The sequence below is a fragment of the Neofelis nebulosa genome, chromosome 10, assembly GCF_028018385.1.
Source record: "Neofelis nebulosa isolate mNeoNeb1 chromosome 10, mNeoNeb1.pri, whole genome shotgun sequence".
Classification (NCBI taxonomy): domain Eukaryota; kingdom Metazoa; phylum Chordata; class Mammalia; order Carnivora; family Felidae; genus Neofelis; species Neofelis nebulosa.
In genome coordinates, this window is record NC_080791.1 from 20,949,555 (window position 1) to 20,969,328 (window position 19,774).

Below are 19,774 nucleotides of genomic sequence, written 5' to 3' on the forward strand. Positions count from 1 at the left end.
CCTAATCTAGGGTGGCTTGTATTCATTCTCTATTACACTACAAACGTGTTTTCCTTAAGCACTCACACTACCAGATATTTTCTTCTTTATTTACTTGCTTATTTGTTTATTGACTATTTCTTCCCCCTGCAATGTAAGCTCCAGATAGGGAAGGGTCTTTGTGTCTTGTTATTGCCACAATGCCAATGTCTAGAACAATGCCTTGCATACAGTAGAAGCCCAGTAATTATATGTTGACTAAAAGAGTGAATTACAAGGGGCGCCTGGGTGGCTCAGTCAGTTAAGCATCCGACTTCGGCTCGGGTCATGATCTCACGGTTCTGTGCTGACAGCTCAGAGCCTGGAGACTGCTTTGGATTCTATGTCCCTCCCTCTCTCTGTACCTCCCTCACTCACGCTCTGTCTCTCTCTCTCTCTCAAAAATAAATAAACATTAAAAAAATTTAAAAAAAAAAAAAATGAATTGCATATTCTCTTTCAAAATTTGATCATTGGATTTATTAAATTGCCTATATGCAAAGAGTGAATTATTCATCGGGCTTACACGAAGTATGAATAAACAGATCAATAAAATACATTCATATTTTTAACAGCTATTAAGGTCTACTTAATTATGTACGTTGTGCCAGATTCAGAGGCTTTTCATATAAGTGTCCTTCCAATAACCAGCATCATCTATATGTTTCCTGATTCAGTTCCTTCCAACCCAGCTGCCATATACCGTCTGTAGCAAACTGTTTTTTTTTTTAACCTCTCTAGTCCAACCGGGTCAGAAGATGAACTCTGCCCATTCTTCCAGCCTCTTCCTTTTGTTGACCAGACACTTCGGCCAACAGAAGTTATAGTCAGGAGAAACAATACCAGATGTGATTTCTACCAAGAGAAAAGGATCATTCCCTCTCACAATTAGTTTGATACATGTAAAGAACATAGTCTTAGAGCCTAAAACTGATAAAATAGAATTTGTGCTTATATTGTGCTTTACCCTACATGTGTATATACACACATCACATCACGTCAAGATCCACCGAATCTTTAAAAACAACCCAGGGAGGGAAGTGTGCCATTATTTCCATTTTACAGATAAGACAACAAACTCAGAGAAAGTAAATATGAATACATTGCAGAGACCAAAATGAACCTGAGTTTTCATATGTATTATGTTTCTTTACCCTCTACATATTCTCAATAGCAATACAATTCTTTTTTTAAGCCTCAGATTTAACAGATCATTTTGAAATAAAGAAGACATAGGAAACTTCATCGCTTCTAGTGTCCCTTAGCCAGCAAAATGAGCATAGATATTCTAACTTACTTATGTTGTTAGCCCCAGCACCAAAAAAAAACAAAAAAAAAAACCAAACAAAAACCCAAACCAAACAAAAAAACAAAACAAAACCCACAATAACCCAAAAAACAAAAACCAAACACCTTAATTTTATGATCCTGATGAAAAATCCATAAGTGATCCATGACTGGAAGACTTGGTCCCTGTGAGCATTGTCCTGTCTCTGGGCCCTCCCCCCTGTGCTGTTAGGAAGGATGCAATCTTGGGACAAATAACTCAAACTAGAGATTAGAAGTCAATGATAATGCCCATAAAGTTCAGGGCCTACCATACAGCATTATTAGTAGGGCCTAGTGCACAGTAAGTCCTGGGTAATTCAATCTGTTACAGGAATATGATGTGATTTGATGTGATTGTTGATGTTACTGTGAAAGCACTTCACTGGTAAAACAGTCTCTTCCCTTTGCCTGTCTTCTGATTGGTCCTTAGCAGAGACTAGGCGTTGGAAAAACAGCAAACGTTCGAGGGTTGAAGAATTTTCCATTGATCCCTTAATCAAGTAGTCGCCACTTTGTAACCGGTCCCTAGAAGGGGCGGGTCTTCCTGGAAATTTTGACTGCAGCTGTTTTCCCCCGGCTGTGACTCAGAGCGCCCAGACTGCGGGAGAAGGTAGGGGATTCCGCAGCCCCCGCTGGGGCTGGATCACACCCCTTAACCCTGACGGCCAAGACGCGCCCTTTCCAGCTCCCTTTCCCCATTTCCAAACCCGCTGGGGCTTGTTTTAACTGCAAACCCAAGGGGTGGGGGAATTTAATCCTGGTGTTCGCTCCCCGGGGGTTTTCTGCAGGTTTGGCAGTTTAGGGGAATCTTGTGGGGGGTGGGGGTGGGGGTGAGGGCTGGAAAGGGGATTTAGGCATCTGCTGATTTTCTCAAGGTCCCTCTTCTTTTTACTTTCCTTCTCTTTAACTTATTTCTCTCTCTCTCTCTCTCTCTCTCTCTCTCTCTCTCTCTTTCTTGTAGAAGATTGATGTTTTCTCAATTTTATCGAATTTTCTGCTGTGGAAATGGAGTTTCAAACCTCCCCCCACCCCCGACCCCTAGTAGGACTGCAGCCTCTAAACCCTTCCCTATAGAAATTTAAGGAAGCGACTCTGGTCCCTTCTGTTAATACTTGGAGGCTGCAAGTCTAGGACTGAAATTTTAAAGATTAAATCACTTTCTGTTTCTATCTGAGCTCCACTCCCCTCTTGTCCCCTGCAACAGGCTGCAGGGGTGTGGCCCGCTGCGCCTCGAGCGCGCTGGCTCCTCCCTCTCCTAGGTGGGTGGCTGAACCGCTAGGTGCCTGGACTCTTGGATTCCTGAGGGTCCACCATAACACGCAGCCCTCCGGCTCAATGGGCCCCCCCTCTATTCTCCCAGCCGCCTCAGATTCAACGCTTTGACCTTGGTCAGCTGCTGTGGTCAGTCTTTGCCTACCGTTGCCAGGTGCATTTCTGAAATGGCATCCTGGGGGGCAGAGAACTAGTTCTGAACCACCATAGTTTGTACGGAGAAGGTGGGGGAGAAGGTGCAGAAAAGCAAATTCCCCTCAATGAAGGATTTGTTCTGGGGTTAGAATTGGGAAATAAGACTGTTTCTTTGTAGGAGATACCCCTCTGCTTCTGTCCCTTCACCTGGAAGCCATCCTTGGTGAGTATTGCCAAGCCTCAGAGATTGGGTTACTTGACACATTTCTTCAGTTGTCGAGGGTCCTGGGTCTTTCTCCTGTTGTAAGCTTCCTACTGATATTTTTAGAAATTTTTCCCTCCCCTAACCCCAGCCTGTCCTACCAGATCTTACCTCAGTCAAGCATCTGCATGGAAGTCCTTTTCCTAACCATTCTTTCCTCTCCCAACAGCTGCTACTGCCCTCTGTGTTTCTATCAAATGGGAGCCATTTTGCCACACTCAGTTTTTTTAAATTTTTAAATGTTTATTTATTTTTGAGAGAGAGAGACAGAGAGAGAGAGAGAGAGAGAGAGGGAGATCATGAGTGGGGGAGGGGCAGAAGGAAAGGGAGACAGACTCCTAAGCAGGCTCCAGGCTCTGAGCTGTCAGCACAGAGCCTGACGTGGGGCTTGAACCCACGAATGGTGAGATCATGACCTGAGCTGAAGTTGGATACTTAACCGACTGAGCCCCCCAGGCACCCCGCCACACTCAGTTTTTATCCAGTTCTTCAAAATACCAAACACAGAATGAAGAGCCTGATTTATTGGTGCTGATCTGTGGACATGGGGCATGGTGTACAAGATGCACCATTGCCATCAGATGGATGAGCGACGTGGACATTGCTCTGGATGGGAGTAGGGTGAGGTTTTAAATGGTGATTGGGATGGGCATAGAGGGCCTAGAAGTAGTCCTCCAGAAGCTTCAGAATCCTTGAGGGGGATGTTGTTCTAGGAAGGAAAGTTGCCTTTCTCATGAGCCTGTGTGTTTTTCTGGCCTGTGGGTTCCTCAATGAAGGTTGGGCTTCCCAGAGCCTCGTCTGCTTCTGGGACTCTGGATAAGTATGCAAGTTTCTGTTTTTTTCGGCATTCTCTGTACACCAGACACTTCCATTTTAGCTCCTTAAGTTGTGTTTTCAGTGAAAGGCCCCCTAACTGGTGCTGGAGATGGTAGCTCATGTCACCCTTTGACAGAGCAGGGAGAGGCAAGGTGACCAGTGATTCTGTTCAGAATGGTCAGAGGGCAGCTTCCAGGGGTACTAGGGCCAATGACTAGGACCAGACCCACCCACTGATTCTCTGGATAAAAGAATCATCGTGTAAATCATAATCTAGATATGTAAATTTATCTTCTTGTTACCATATCACATGAAATAGGTGTCTAAGATTATAATAAAATTTGGAATATGTGGTTAGGATGGCATGATTTCAAATAGAGGTCATGTTGGGGCACCTGGGTGGTTCAGTCGGTTGAGCATCCGACTTTGGCTCAGGTCATGATCTCACAGCTGGTGAGTTCGAGCCCTGCGTCAGGCTCTGTGCTGACAGCCGGGAGCCTGGAGCCTGCTTCGGAATCTGTGTCTCCCTCTGTCTCTGCCCCAAACTCACTTGCATTCTGTCTCGGTCTCTTTCAAAAATAAATAAACATTAAAAAAAATAAAAAATAAAATAAAATGGAGGTCATGTTGCATATGTGATATTTATATGTATATCTTAGAATACTTTGGATGGAGGAGACAGTGGTTTCAATTGTGAGTCCCAAAAGAAAAGTCACAAGGTAAGTGATCTTAGTTGCAGGGGACCATTATGGATCAAGACGCTTCTTAAGTGCAGGTCTCTGTTTAGCATGATCCAAAGTAACAGGCAAGGTCTATGTAACAACTGTAACAATTACAGCAGGAGCAATACAAGTCTATTATCATCGATTAAACGCTTCCTGTAGGCCAGGCACTATTCTAAGGACTTCATATATATAAGTCCATATATACATATATGACAAATAGTATATGGTTTTCATTGTGGAAAGAGAATACTGAGGTTCAAAGGGGTTAAGATAATTTTAGTTATTCCACATACAGTATCTAAGGAATGGTATATTTGAAAAAGTGGAAGTGGTATTTGAACCAGCTTCAGGGTGTTTCAGAGACTTCCTGTTTATTGGGTACTTAGTGAATCTTACAGTTTACCACTTGGGTCTGGCATTTAGAAGGAGTATTACTATTGGCATCTGTGTCCCCTTCTTCACAGCTTCTTTCTCCTTCCCATTAATCCTCTGAATGTATTCTCGTGCCAGACAGGAGCACATGAGGTCTGGTCTTTGAATAGATAATCCCCAACATATCACTGTATTTCTGATGTGTCTTTTCCACAGTAACCCTGCATCACCATGGTGCGCCCTTCTGGCCTACTAACCCGCCAAGAGGAACCAGGTAGGCATGATTCATGACCCTAACCTGCCATTGTATCTTTGGCATCTAGCCCAATGCCTGGCATGCAAGAGGCCTTCTGGTAAAGTTTGTTCACCACTTGAACTCTGGTCTATCTCTAGTGCCATTGAAGAGCATCTGTGTGACCTTGTCCGTTCGTGAGTTTGTGGCTGGTGTGGCTGCTACCTTAAACTATGAAAATGAAGAGAAATTTCCTTTGGAGACCTTCTTTGTGTTCCCCATGGATGAAGATTCAGCTGTCTACAGCTTTGAGGCCATGGTGGATGGGAAGACAATTAAAGCAGAATTAAAGGATAAGAAGAAGGTAGTAGGGATGAGTAGATTATCTCCTCCCTTCTTATTTCCTTAATGCATACTCTTAGGATCTCTAGCATATGCAACTTCACAAAAAATGCTGATGTTGAATGCTCTTTCTGCTATTCCCCTCTAGCTGCTATTCTCCTAAAATCATCTGGGGGGAATAGTCCATCAGGCATTCACAGTAGAGCTGTGACCTTGGCAAGACCAATCACAGGGCTTCTCCATCAGTCTCTGTTTTCCGTACCGCTCGTCTCTTCATTTAGCCGTGCTACCTTTGGTATCGCCTTCCTTTCCTTGTTATCCGTAGGCCCACATCATCTATGAGAGTGCCATCAGCCACCGCCACCAAGCTTTCCTCCTGGAAGAGGACAAGTGCTCCAGGGACGTCTTCTGTTGCAATGTGGGGAACTTGCAACCTGGGTCAAAGGTGGCACTCACCCTGAAGTACGTGCAGGAGCTGCCCCTGGAAGCGGATGGGGCCCTGCGCTATGTGCTCCCAGCTGTCTTGAATCCTCGATACCGTTGCTCTGGTGAGTATCCTTTCCTTTTGAATACTGGTGGTGGGTTATATAATTTGGGAAACCCACTCAAGTGTCGTAGGGGTGCTAAGAAATATGAGAAGGGAAAACGGAACTAAGGTAACTTCTTGTAGGATCGCCTGAGGACAGTTGCCTTGATTTGAAGACTCCCATAGTCCCTTTGGATGACTTGCCCTATTCGTTCAGCATGACTGCCACTGTCAGTTCCCAGCATGGCATTGAGACGATCCAGTCCAACTGCCCCTTGAGTCCTATTGAGTACCTTGGAGATAAGAAGACTTCTGCCCAGGTAATTCATAAGAAAGTAATGTTGTTGCCAGCACCCCTGTTCTTTGGGTTCTGACCTTGTTCCTCGCTCAGTCCTTCCAAAATGTTCCTCACTTTTCCCTACTAAGTAGAGGGAATCCTACTTTGTTCCTTCTTTATCCAGAGCCTTCTCTCCATTCTTGCCCCTGCCGCTGATCATGCTCACTCAAGGAAGAAGCCTGTAGCCCACAGCTCTGACCTCAGCCCCAGGCAGCAAGCAGTGATAGTTCTAACATGGCTCTTTTGCTTGTTCCCAACTCAGATTTCCTTGGCTGATGGACACAAATTTGATCGAGATGTGGAACTCCTGATTTACTACAGGGAGGTGCATACCCCCAGTGTAGCTGTGGAGTTGGGGAATCCTAAAAACAACCCAGGTATTTTCTTTCTCCCTTTGTAGTTACCTCCTAAAGGGTAACTCTTGTCTCGGAATTTCCCTCAAATTACCCTCACTTTACTTTTCTTCTGTCCAGTAGTAGGTAAAACATTCAAAGAGCTTGCATTACGGTTAGATACAATGAGTATCATGTGGTTGTGTCTTAGAGGCAAATTTAAGTGAATCAGTAGATAACGGGATCAAGGACATGGACAAATAATTCACGAGAGGAAACACAACTAGTTTACAAACATAGATGACAATGATCAGTCTCTACAAGTGCAAATAAAAATAAAATAAAATAAAAATAACTGGAAACGTGTGCCTCCGAATCCCTTTTATCTATTTCTAGTCTATTTTATTTCTTTTATATATCCCCTTATCTATTATCTACGGTACTAAGAGGTACAAACTTTCAGTTTCAAAATAAGTACGTCACAGTGATGAAAAGTAGAGCACAGGAAATATAGTCAATAAGATTGTAATAACGTTTGGTGGCAGATGGCAAATAGACTTATTGTAGCGAGCACTGAGTAATGTATAGAATCGTTGAATCATTATGTCGGGTACCTGAAACTAATATAACACGGCATGTTGATTATACTTCGATGAAAAAGTAAATATTCATTTGTGGGGAAAAAATAAAATGAAAATAATGATGTGGCATTTTCACTTTTCAAATTATCAAAGACTTCCAAATCCGATAATACCTGATCATTCATCTCCAGAGATTTTTCATTTCACCCTAGTATCTTAATTTCTAAGTATGTTAAAAACTGGATATAGTCTCTTAATAGTTTTTTAATTTCTTTAATTTCCCTTATTTTCTAAATTTTCCTTACCATGTGTGTACTGTTCCTTATAACTATAACTGGTATAACCCATAGGAGTCTATTGCTGTCTTGGGCCTTCCTGGGCAGCCATGTCCCTGGGTTGCAGGGACCAAAGTCTAACTGGAGGTACTGCCACCTCTGAAGCTTTTTTCACATTGGTGGAATGGAAGGATGTTTGGGGACAGTCATAGTCACAATGCTATAGCTTGGGTTAGGTTCTTACTTCTATAACTACATTGCTATGAAGACAGTTTCCTGTAGTTGGTCCTCCAGAGGCCATCCTTCTCTCCCATTGTCAATGTTTGGCCAAGGTCGATTTAGAGCTCCTTAGTTTGCCCTCACTTGTTCAACCATTTTTTCTCTGGGCCAGTTGTCCATGCTAAAGCCGGTAGAGGGGCTCCCAGCCTCAACCAGATTTGCTCCAGCTCTTCTTCCACTAAGCTCCATGCCCTGTCTTTGTACTTTAGTTTTGTCCTTTTGTACTGTTTTCGTCCTTTCCCTTTGGTGGCTCCCCCTTGGGTGCCCATGAAATACGCCCACAGTAGTGACCTGGTCTTCAGTCAGGATTATTCTAGTCCACCAGAGAAAGTTTTATAGTGCTGAATCTTAAAAGGTATGGATTAGGATCTCAATTCCTTTCCTTCCAAGAAGTTCCCTTGGCCCCTAGGCGGAATTCCTCATCTGTTCTCTATGATGGGCTCTGTGGGCCAGAGCGGGATATCAGGGGAAGCCTTTATGATCTTGTGAATCCCCTTCTAGCAGGGCCGCTCAAATCTCACTTTCTAGATCATATATCTGGTCAAGATGACTTTCTGTTCCCATTCATCCAAGGAAGAAAATGACAACTGGCAGCTTGGCTCACTAAACCCACTGACAGTTCTACAAAATGAAGCATACTACTACATGATGAAAGTACTTTACATACATATGTACATATGTACACACATATTTTAAAGTATATTTATTTTGAGAAAGAGAGACGCATGATCTGGGGACAGGCAGAGAGAGAGGGAGAGAGAGAACCCCCAGCTGCACTGTCAGTGCTAAGTCCAGTGTGGGGCTCAAACCCAGGAACTGTGAGTTTATGACCTGAACTGAAATCACGAGTCGGACGCTCAACCGACTGAGCCACCCAGGCACCCCCCAATATATATATATATATATATATATATATATATATATATATATATATATATTTAAACTTAGAATATACTTGACCACATTAAGAACATGATTTTTAAAAAGTTATATGTATAATTTAATAAAAATAGCATAAAAAGTTGGTAAATAATTTTCCAAAATTGTTATTAAGAGCTTAACCTGAGTTAAGGCCTCGATTCAGTTCCTTAAAGGTGTATCACTGAACCCTTAACATAATCTTGAGTCAGGTATTATTACTTGGATTGTTCAGATGAAGAAACTGAGGCCAGCAAGCAGAAGAGCTAGGGCTTGCAATGTCTTATTTAAAAATGAGGAAGCAGAGACTCATAAAGGTGAAAATAATTTGAGCCAAGCCAAAGGAATTATAGCAGAAATACCTAGATAGTGCATACTGTATATCTGGCACTGTTCTAAACACATTAAACATACGCACCTGTTTCATTGTCATGGCAGATTGTCTGATTTACCAGTCCAGTGCCAATCCCACTACAATAAGTTGCCTCTTTAAATAGAATGGAATTTACCTTGCCCATTAAAAAAAAAAAAAAAAAGCTACCCTTCCATTCTGTATGCAGCGATTTGGATTTTTTAGAAGTTATTCTTGAACTAGCATTCAAGCAAATATTTGATGAGCTGCGCCCATTTCATTTGGAAGCCAGTTTGGTCATTGGGGTATCCCAAGGGTAAGAGATTAAAACGAGCCACATCCTGTAGTCGTATCGAATCCCAAGGCTACTGAGTATTTAAACCTATAAATCCTGGAATCACTTTATAACAGCAAGATACGGGAATTTAATTCTTTGTCCTCTTATATTCTCTGAACTGTAAAACTGGAGTGGATCTAATCACCCAGCCATTCTCATTTCGTCTCTGTCTCAATACTAACATTTCAATTCTTGCATCAGTGTTCACTTGTTCCTCAAAATAAAACCAAAGCTGTGACAGCCTGGTAACATGGGTCAGACTCCGATGGTTTCCTTCACAGTGTTGCTTGGATGATGCTGTTAGAGTCTAACACACATCCCACTTCCGGAGAGTATCATTAAATGTTTCGTCCCCAAAGCAGAGGACTTTCCTTGGTGTGTATGACACTTTCAGCTCTTGCAAACTGCCAACATAGGAGTTGCCCGTGAGCCTTCATTATTTCAAAAGTATAATTAAAGACTTAAACAAGGACCCACATAATAAATTTCCTATTGATTTGATCTGAAGAGAAGGTGTCCCTGCCAATAAATTAGCTCGATTCTTCTGGCAGATTCCAGAACATTTTAACTTCAGGCATTTCACTCAATTACCTCCCTGCTAGGAAACTGGCATCCAATTATATATTTTCATTATTGGTTGTACCTGTGACCTCTACCTTCTTTTTTTCTTCCATATCTTTTCTGCTTCTCTATCTTTTATATGTTTATAACTCACCCCAAACCCTCTGCCAGGATATACAGTATGAAGAGCAAATAGCATTTTAGATTTGGATTTTCTCAGCTCCCTATGCAACTGACTACACCGATTCTTGGGGTCTTCGGTATTCTTGGGTTCCTTTTCATGTTCTGGTGTCCTTATCTTTTCAAATTAGATGGTTTGATGAAAGATCCATCTGCGATGGTGTGTTTCTACCCAAATATCCCAGAAGTTGAGCCATCAGCTATCTGTGGAGAATTCGTCTTCCTCATGGACTGCTCAGGGAGTATGCAGTGCCCCATAAGTAAACAGGATAAATCACAGTTGCGCATAGAGGCAGCCAAGGTAAAGCTAGTTACTTTCTTTTTCTGGTCACGTGCACAAAGGAGGATGAATCGCAAGAGTTAAATTGGGGTCCATCTGGAACTTTCCCCTTCTGAGCTACATCTAACATGACCACTCTGAGAATAGCCTTGGGATATAAGGGCCTGGAGTCATGAAATGTGGGAAGGCCCACCCCTGTAAGAATTACACTGGGAGGGTCTGTGTGTCTGGGAGGAGCCTGTCTCACTGTCTCCTTGTATTCTCTTCCTTCAGGAAACACTGATTTTGCTGCTGAAGAGTTTGCCTGTAAACTGTTATTTCAATATCTATGCATTTGGATCTTCCTTCGAGGCATTCTTTCCGTAAGTTTCTAGAAAGCCTACAGAGAGTCCAAAAGGAAACTTCAAAGACAGAAGTAGATTGTTAGAGGGGTTCCTTGCACAGTTGACTTTGGCGTCGGGTGTTTCAGGTGAGGTTGTTTATAGTGGGGGTATCTCAGTTCAGGGACTTGATACTGGGTGGTGTTGAGCAGCTATCGTATCACTGGGCGTGTTTGTTTTTCTCAGGAATAGTGTGAAATACACTCAGGATACCATGGAAGAGGCACTGAGGAGAGTTAAACTTATGCGGGCGGACCTAGGGGGCACGGAAATCTTGACACCACTCCAGGTCATTTACAGAGAACCTTCCATCCCGGGCCACCCCCTACAGGTAGGAACAACTGGAACAGAGCCAGCAGAAGGCAACAGAGAGAATGAAATCTCTGTTCAAGAATCCATCCCCCTGAGCTTGGTTGTAGGTTTGTTAAAATAGGACATAAAATTCAGAGTCTTCTATCATGCAGTGAAGAGAATAAGACAAGAGACAAGAAGCGTTTAATAGAATTCCTTTCCTTAGCTCCGTGCTGTGGGCGGTGGGTGGTGGAAGTTATTTTGTGGAGTCCCACAAAAGTTTTAGATGAGATGAGAAGGGGGAGGTGATGAAAATCCCAGGTCCCGAACAAGCCGTGTGAGAATATGGTGCAAGTGACCATGGAACGTTAGGGACCTCACACCCGTCTGAAGGGGCTGTAGTCTCTGGAATGAAACAGTTGATTTTTCCCAAGGGCAAATTCTGGCATCTTAAAAAATCATCTTCACAGAGATTTGACGAATGTCTTCTTTCTATCTACAGCTTTTTGTCTTCACAGATGGAGAAGTTACTGACACGTTCAGTATAATTAAAGAAGTTCGGAACCACCGACTGAGGCACAGGTAGGAAGAGAATGTGAGTTCTGGGTGACTGACCCGGGTAGTGGCACATGTAGTTTACTGCCAATTGCTACCAGGGTTGACATTCCTTTCAGAGGAGAGAGCAATTCAAGAATTTTAGTTTTACTAGCTAACAAGCTTTTTCTATATCATTTTCCCCTCTCTAGTAAAAGATAAAAGTCATTTTCTAAATAATGTCTAAACCGTATAGAAACAAAAATTGAATAGTAAGACAGTTTAAAAAAAATTTTTAATGTTTTATTCATATTTGAGAGAGAAAGAGACAGAGAGGGAGTGGGGAAGGGGCAGAGAGACGGAGACAGAATCTGAAGCAGGCTCCAGGCTCTGAGCTGTTAGCACAGAGCCCGATGTAGGGCTCGAACTCACGAGCAGTGAGATCATGACCTGAGCCGAAGTTGGACACTTAACCAACTGAGCCACCCAGGTGCCCCAAGACAGTTTTTTTTTTTTTTTTAAACTATAACGATTTTTATCAAAGTAAAACATACACAAAACTACACAAATCCTAAGTATACAGCTGGGTAAATCACAGAGTTGATCACTACCAACTTTTACCTCTCCAAAGGATATAGCTTTCCTGACCTGTAACACCATGGATTATTTTTGCTTGTTTTCAAGTAAAAATAAGTGGGTTATACAATATGTTTTTGTTTCTGTGTATTTTACTTCTTGCCCTCAGTAGTATGTTGATATTCGCACCTATTTTGCATGGAGCCGTGGTTAATTTTCATTGGTGTGTAGTATTCCATAGAATAATAGATAGTTATATGTGTATGTATATATATATATATATATATATATATATATGGAGAGAGAGAGAGAGAGTTAGATCTGTAGTTCACATGGATTTTGTGTGTGTGTGTTGTGTGAAGTAGGGGCCAATTTTCATTATCTTCTCATGTTGATATCATATTGACCCTGTACCATTTATTGAAAAGTTCTCACTGATGTACAGAGTCATTTTTGTCACAGATAAGCATCTACACATGTAGTAATTGTTCTTGGATCCTTTGTTCCATCCCATTAGTCTATTTATCTAGACATGTGCCAGTACTATACCAGATAAATTTACGTAGCTCTCTGATAAATATTGATTTCCAATAGAGTAAGTCTTCAACTTTGTTTTTTTTTTTTTCAAGATTGTCTCAGCTGTTCATGACTCTTTATATTTGTATTTTAGAATTCGTTTGTCAGTTTTTACCAAAAAAAGGAGACTGTTGAGATACTGATTAGAATTACATTGACTTTAGGGGTGCCTGGCTGGCTCAGTCAGTAGAGCATGTGACTCTTGATCTCAGGGCTATGAGTTCAAGCCCCATCTTGGGCATAGAGATTACTTAAAAAAAGGAGAGAGAATGGCATTGATTTTATAGATCAGTTTTGGGACAAGTTAGTGTTTGTTATATTGAGTAGTCTAATCTATTTAGATGGTGTGTCCATCCATTTATTTAGGTCTTTCTTGATTCTTCTGAATGTGTGTTTCCAATATTTTATTTAAAAATTGAAACCTGTAGAGAAGTTGGAAGAATAGAACAATAGACACTCATATACCCTTCTACCAGAGGTCCGTGTTTTAGCACATTTGCCTCACCTATTTTTTGTCTGAAATATTTGAGAGCAAACCACAGATACTGTAATTCTTCATATGCAAATAATAACACACCTTATCTTCTAAGAACAGGGACATCCTGATGAATAACCACAATGAAACTATTAAACTCAGGATATCTAATGTTGAGATGATACTATCTAAATACAGGCCATATTTGCCAAGCTTTCTAATACTGTCCTTTACAGATTTTTCTTTGTTTGTCTTTGCTTTTGTTCCCAGAGGAAATCTAAGACCAAACATCTTATTTCATTGTTATGTTTCCTTAATCTTCTTTACTCCGGGAGAGATCCTCAGCCTTTCATTGTTTTTCATGACACTGATATTTTTAAAGAGGACTATCTAGTTATTTTTGTAGAGACTCAACTTATGTTTGTGTTTGATTACTTAAATTCACGCTTAGGTTAATATTAAATATTTTGGGAAGAAATATTCCAAAAGTAACATTGAGTCTGCTGATAGGTTTGACCACTTCGTTCAAAGGTGGTATCTGACAGAAAACTTGGAAATTTTGTTAAACATCTTGTTCTCAACAGATGTTTACTCTGTAGATCCAGCATTCATTGATGATTATTACCCAAACGTTATTATTGTCAATGGTTACAAATGGTGATTTTTAAGTCCTGTCAACTTTTCCAGATTAGTTGGCATCTTACTGTAAAGAAGCGTTTCTTGGGGTGCCTGGGTGGCTCAATCGGTTGAGCATCTGACTTCAGCTCAGGTCATGATCTTGTGGTTCATGAGTTTGAGCCCCACATCAGACTCACTGCTCTCAGTGCAGAGGCTGCTTCGGATCCTCTGTTGCCCTCTCTCTGCCCCTCCCCTTCTTGTGCTCTCTCAAAAATAAATAAACATTAAATTTAAAAAAAAAAAAGATTTTCCTTCCCCCTCCCTCCCTCCCTTCCTTTTGTTGTGCGAATATATACTTTGGGATTCTTCCAAAATTTTGGATTGTTTTTCAATTTTTTAAGGTTCATTATTTTCAGTTTTCATTTAGATTTTCAAAAATTCCAGTTTTGGCCAGTGGGAGCTGCGTTTCACTTATTCCTATGTCTTTTTCATGTGTCTCTTTGGAGTTTGAATATTTCCTTTCTTTCTTATAAAAGAGTACAGACTCATCTATACTTTTCCATCCCTATCACCAGTTATTTCTACAAGAAGCCTAGTTTCTTTCAGTGAAAATGATAAATAGAGGTCAATACTTGAGTATCAGGCATACCTCTGTTACGGGGCTGTTCTTGATTGTAGCCATTTTTGGCAGACAGAACTAGCAACTATTAAAAGAATTTGTTTTAACTGATACCCCTACTTCCAAGGTAATAACATAACATTCTTTCTCTTTTTTCTTCTATTCCATATTTGTGCCTTTTTTCCTCTATGGTAACAAACCTGGTTTCCCATAAAATTAGTAAATGTACTCATTTCCTTAATCCAACAATACATACAAAAAAAATCTCTCTGTAATGTTTTATAATTCTCTGTGTAGAGGTCTTCGTGCGTTTGTTATTAGATTTTTCCCTAAGTGTTTGATACTCTTTTGATTTTTAAATGTTTATTTATTTATTTGGAGGGGAGGGGAGGGGCAGAGAGAGAGAAGGGGAGAGAGAATCCCAAGCAGGCCCCACACGGCCAGCAAAGATCCAGACATGGGCCTTGATCCCACAATCTGTGAGATCATGACCTAAGCCGAAATCCAGAGTTGAACACTTAACTGACTGAACCACCCAGGTGCCCTAGTACTATTTTAAATAGTATTTTTAAAATCATTTTATTTACTGGGCATTTATTTCTAAATAGAAATTGATTATAATAGCTTTTAAAATTTACATGGACCTTTTATTCAGTGACTTTGCCTTATTTAAATATGAATTCTAATAGTATATTTGCAGATTCTTATAGATTTTTCTTCCCTTCCCTGTTGCCATGGAAAAGAACTTTAGTATAAACCTGAATAGATGTGGTCATAGCTGGCATTCTTTCCTTGTTTTGGACTTCAGAGGGAACATGTTCAACACTGCATCAATAAGTATGATTGTTGGCTATAGGCTTTTTTGTAGATATCCTTTATCAGATTAAGGAAATTTTATTTGTTTTGAGAGTTATTTTTTCTTTCTTTTTTTTCTAACAAAAACCATGAATGATTGTTGAATTACATCAAATGCATTTTATGTATCTGTTGAGATGAGTGTATGATTTTATCCTTTTTTCTTTTCATGTGTGAATTATAATGACTAGTGTTAGACCAACCTTGCCTTTCTGAAATAAACCCAAATTAGTTGTGATCTATTAACATTTTTTTTTTTTATGTATTTTTGGATTCAGTTGGTTGGTAACTTCAGGATTTTTTTTCAACTTTAAGATTTTTACATATATTTTCATGAGAAACGTCAACATATATTTTCTTATACTATTCTTGTCAGGTTTTGATGTCATTGTTATTCTGGCATCAGAAAATGAGCTATTGTCTATTTTTCTATTATCTGAAAGATTTTCTTTTTGAAATGTTTTTAAAAAACAATTTTTTAAGTTTATTTATTTGCTTTGGCAGAGAGAGAGGGAGAGAGAAGGAGAATCCCAAGCAGGTGCCATACTGTCAGTGCAAAGCCCAATGCGGGGCTCAAACCCACGAACCATGAGATCATGACTGACCTAAAATCAAGAGTCAGATGCTTAACCCACTGTACCACCCAGGCACCGCTCTTCATTAAATGTTTACGAGAAGTTGTCAGGAGGCCTTTTTTGTGGGAAATTTTTTAAACATCTTTTTTTTGAAATGCACTATTCCTACTTTTATACATTTTTGCTTTTTATGGGAATTTGTATATTTTATCTGAATTTTAAATGTCTTTGGATAAAATTCTCTTATGCTATATTGCCTTATGCTGTTGTTAAATTTTGTAGAATCTGTGATATATTACCTTTTCATTCCTGATGTTGGGTATTGTGTCTTCTTTGTTTTTTTTCCTTGCCCTAAATGTTTGTCATTTTAATAATCCTTTCAGAGCACTTTTGAGGTGTTTTTTTTTTAACCCTCTCTATTGTATGGTAGTTTTTTCTATCAATAATGTCACTCCAATCTTTATTATTTTCATTTCCCTTTAAATTCTTTGGGTTTATTGGCCGTTCTTTTTCTAACATCTGGGGATGGATGTGTTTGAGTCTAAACACAGGCAGTTGAGTTTTAGACTTTTCTTTTCTAATGCATGCGTTTAGATGTATACATTTAAACATATCTATCTGAATCCTAAATTGGGATCAGTCATTTTCTTTTTTTTTTCTTTTTTTCTTTTTTTTTTTTTAACGTTTATTTATTTTTGAGACAGAGAGAGACAGAGCATGAACGGGGAGGGTCAGAGAGAGGGAGACACAGAATCTGAAACAGGCTCCAGGCTCTGAGCTGTCAGCACAGAGCCCGACGCGGGGCTCGAACTCACGGACCGCGAGATCACGACCTGAGCCGAAGTCGGCCGCTTAACCGACTGAGCCACCCAGGCGCCCCAAGGGATCTGTCATTTTCCATTGGCATCCATGTAAGAGTAGTATCATTGCAATTTTTCGAAGCCTAGATTATTCAGAAGTATCATGTGTAATTCCCCAATATTTGGGGATTTTCTATTCCTTTGTTAGGTGTCAGATATTCTATATGAAAAGTTCTAGAACTCCTCTGAGCCTCTAGATGATGTTCTCTTCCCTCTGCGAGGATTGACTCTTTCCTTCTGACAGGTTGGGAGACTAGAAGCAGAGCATCCTAGTCCAATTAGAGCCAAATGAGCTTCAGACATTTGACGGATGGTTCCTTTCAGAGTCATCTCTACCTCTGGGGAGTAGTTCTGCAGGGTTGTGTTTAAAAAAAAGCCCTGAGGTGTCTGTAAGGGCAACTTCTCTTTGGAAAGTCCAAGTCTGAAACCGCTTAGTTCTTCAGTCTTTTGAGCCGTCTGTTTTGTACTTGGCACTATCTTCAAGGGTAACAGGTGACCAGATACCAGTCCCACCTCTCTTGGCCTCTCTCCTCTCCCAGGTCATGGCCCATACATTCCTATTGTCTTTGAAGCCATCTGATGTTTTCAAAAAGATGGTTAAGAATATTGTATACAGCTTTCCAGTTCTCTACTGGCTGAAACAACTTTGGCTTTGCTGCGAGCAGCACTGTCCTATGGTGTTCTCCTTTAGGCCCATATCATATATATAAGTTCCATTTCACCTGCTTGCTAGCTGTTTGGATAAATCAGCTAAACTCCCTATCTCAGTTTCCTCATTTGAAAATAAAGACAATAGCAGTATTTTTCTTATGGGTTTGCTGTGAGGGTTAAAAGGGTATACCTAAGTAAAGCATTAGGAACTGTGCTTCACATACAACATGTGCTAGATAAATTGTTGCCATTATTGTAATTACTATCCTTATTATTGTCACCCATAGGAAGCACTTAAGTCCTAGGCATGTTGTTAGCCATCCATACTATTGTTTAGCTTTAGTTTTACACATACAACACTTAAACATGCACATAAAAGCCCTTCATAAGCCATAGGGAATGTAGGCTACTGTTGCAGTGCCACATTGGAAATTTAAAGATGATAATATCAAGATGCTGGCAGGCTGTGGTCTCTAGGGGCATTGTCACAGGTCGGTCACTCTAATTAGAAGTCTGGTTCTTAGCCCTACAAGTTCAGAATGTTATGATGTCACTAGAATTGGGGTTGATGACTCACACTAACCCAATTCAAAAGAGACTGATGCATAAGCCAAAATTTCAGTGCATTAATTTACAATGAGACGTCTCCTTGTCATGCCTTCTAAAAATGGTTATATTAGTGTTGCCACTAATAGGCAGTTTAGTTGGGAATCCAAATTGTAAGTAAAAAGCTATTTAGTGCACTTGGATTATGGCAGGGAGAGAACTCTCCAGCTAGAAGAGCAGGAGGTACCCTTTCCCACCCTAGGACTGGTCTTTCCAGGGCAGATATGGCTCTAGTACAATGTTAGCAAGGCGCTGATGATAGTGTCTCTTTGATCTTACCTCTCCCACTTTCTCCCACCGTTCTTTGGATTTATTATTAAAATAATTGATGAGGATATGGTCCGAAGATTTTTTTTTTTTCTGCTTCTAGAATCAGCGTAATATATATTGTTTTGCCAGGGGGATCTTATGGTCACATAGACCAGTGATCAAATGTCATCTCTCCCATTTGGTATGCGTGTGATCTTGGGCATATTTCTTCAATTTGTTGGCCCTCAGTTTCTTATCTGCAAAATGAAGCATAAGTCTGCCTCTTAGGCGTCTTGTGATGATTAAATTGCATCATTAATTTAAGGCATTTGGTCTCCTGATTTGGGTCAAGGAACTAGACTAGCTATTTATCTCTTTATGTATTTTTGACTATTATGTGTTAATTTATAATTTCCCTCTGTAGTGTCTGTCTCTAACCTCTCATCCTTGTACAATTGCAGATGTTTCTCCTTTGGGATTGGAGAAGGAGCCTCCACCAGCCTCATAAAAGGCATTGCCCGGGTAGGAGGTGGCACTTCAGAATTTATCACAGGCAAGGACAGGATGCAGGCCAAGGTGAGGACAGGCCTTGTGTTCAGAGAGCCTTGTGATCCAGAGGGAGTGTGGAGCGGGGGTCGGGGGGAGACACTGCCGCAAGGGCAGAGGCGACATCTTGACGCCAGAATTCATTTTCTTATATCCGTAACGCCTTGGGCTATAATACATAGTGGGGCTCCTTTTGACCTGATGTAAATGGGGCCTACTGCAGTTTCTGGAGAAATGGCATCTGGTCCTAGTAGTTGGAAGCCCAGAGACAAGATGCCAGAGGAGTTCAGGGCTTTGTGTTTAAGACCAGAAAGAAACTAAGGATTGTGACCGTCATGGTCCGGATTCTACATGTGTGCTCAAGGAACACTTTGGTGCTCTATCCTAACCTCCATGCAAATGAGACGAAGAGAACAAGGGCGAAATGTAGTGTGTCTGGTAGATTGGCAGAGGCAGTCAATTCATATTCCCATTTGATCAGTGCACACAAGGGAAGGCATCTTCTTCCTCTGCTTATGTTTGTAAGTTCCTCTTTCCGGGGTGCTGCCATCCTTTACTTTATCCTCCCTTACCCCTACCGCCTCCTAGGACAATATTACGGAATAGGCATAACAGATACAGTGTTGCATAGCACCTGGTGCATAATAAGTATTCAGCTGATAGTAGTTATTATTGCCGTTATTATTTTTTTGCTTAGTCTGTTCTCTGTCATCCACCAGGCACTTAGGGCCCTGAAACATGCTCTACAGCCCGCAGTAGAGGACGTTTCTGTGAACTGGGATTTGCCTCGTGGTCTGTCTGCTAAAACGCTTTCACCAGAACAGACTGTCCTCTATAAGGGTCAGAGGTTAATTGTCTATGCCCAGTTGACTGGGACCATGCCGGTGAGTTCCAATTCTTGT

The 19,774-nt window shown here is 40.9% G+C and overlaps 1 protein-coding gene across 5 annotated transcripts in view; it reads left to right on the top strand.

Moving 5' to 3' along the window:
* Nucleotides 1-1,858: 1,858 nt before the first annotated feature.
* Nucleotides 1,859-19,774, top strand: part of VWA5A (von Willebrand factor A domain containing 5A) — a 37,434-nt gene continuing 19,518 nt past the window's right edge. The window contains exons 1-13 of one of the 5 annotated variants that reach the window (XR_009249552.1): nucleotides 1,859-1,957; nucleotides 2,933-2,977; nucleotides 5,146-5,203; nucleotides 5,323-5,525; nucleotides 5,829-6,051; nucleotides 6,174-6,349; nucleotides 6,629-6,743; nucleotides 10,313-10,482; nucleotides 10,735-10,823; nucleotides 11,028-11,172; nucleotides 11,635-11,714; nucleotides 18,788-18,902; nucleotides 19,592-19,756. Coding sequence is in view for 4 of the 5 variants with exons in the window: in XM_058687132.1 (XP_058543115.1) it covers nucleotides 5,161-5,203; nucleotides 5,323-5,525; nucleotides 5,829-6,051; nucleotides 6,174-6,349; nucleotides 6,629-6,743; nucleotides 10,313-10,482; nucleotides 10,735-10,823; nucleotides 11,028-11,172; nucleotides 11,635-11,714; nucleotides 18,788-18,902; nucleotides 19,592-19,756 (1,524 nt within the window). In the remaining variant the exon portion in view is untranslated. Of the gene's footprint in view, nucleotides 1,958-2,724; nucleotides 2,749-2,932; nucleotides 2,978-5,145; nucleotides 5,204-5,322; nucleotides 5,526-5,828; nucleotides 6,052-6,173; nucleotides 6,350-6,628; nucleotides 6,744-10,312; nucleotides 10,483-10,734; nucleotides 10,824-11,027; nucleotides 11,173-11,634; nucleotides 11,715-18,787; nucleotides 18,903-19,591; nucleotides 19,757-19,774 lie in introns of those variants that run through there. The other 4 variants (XM_058687132.1, XM_058687135.1, XM_058687134.1 and 1 more) reach the window with 4 other exon arrangements.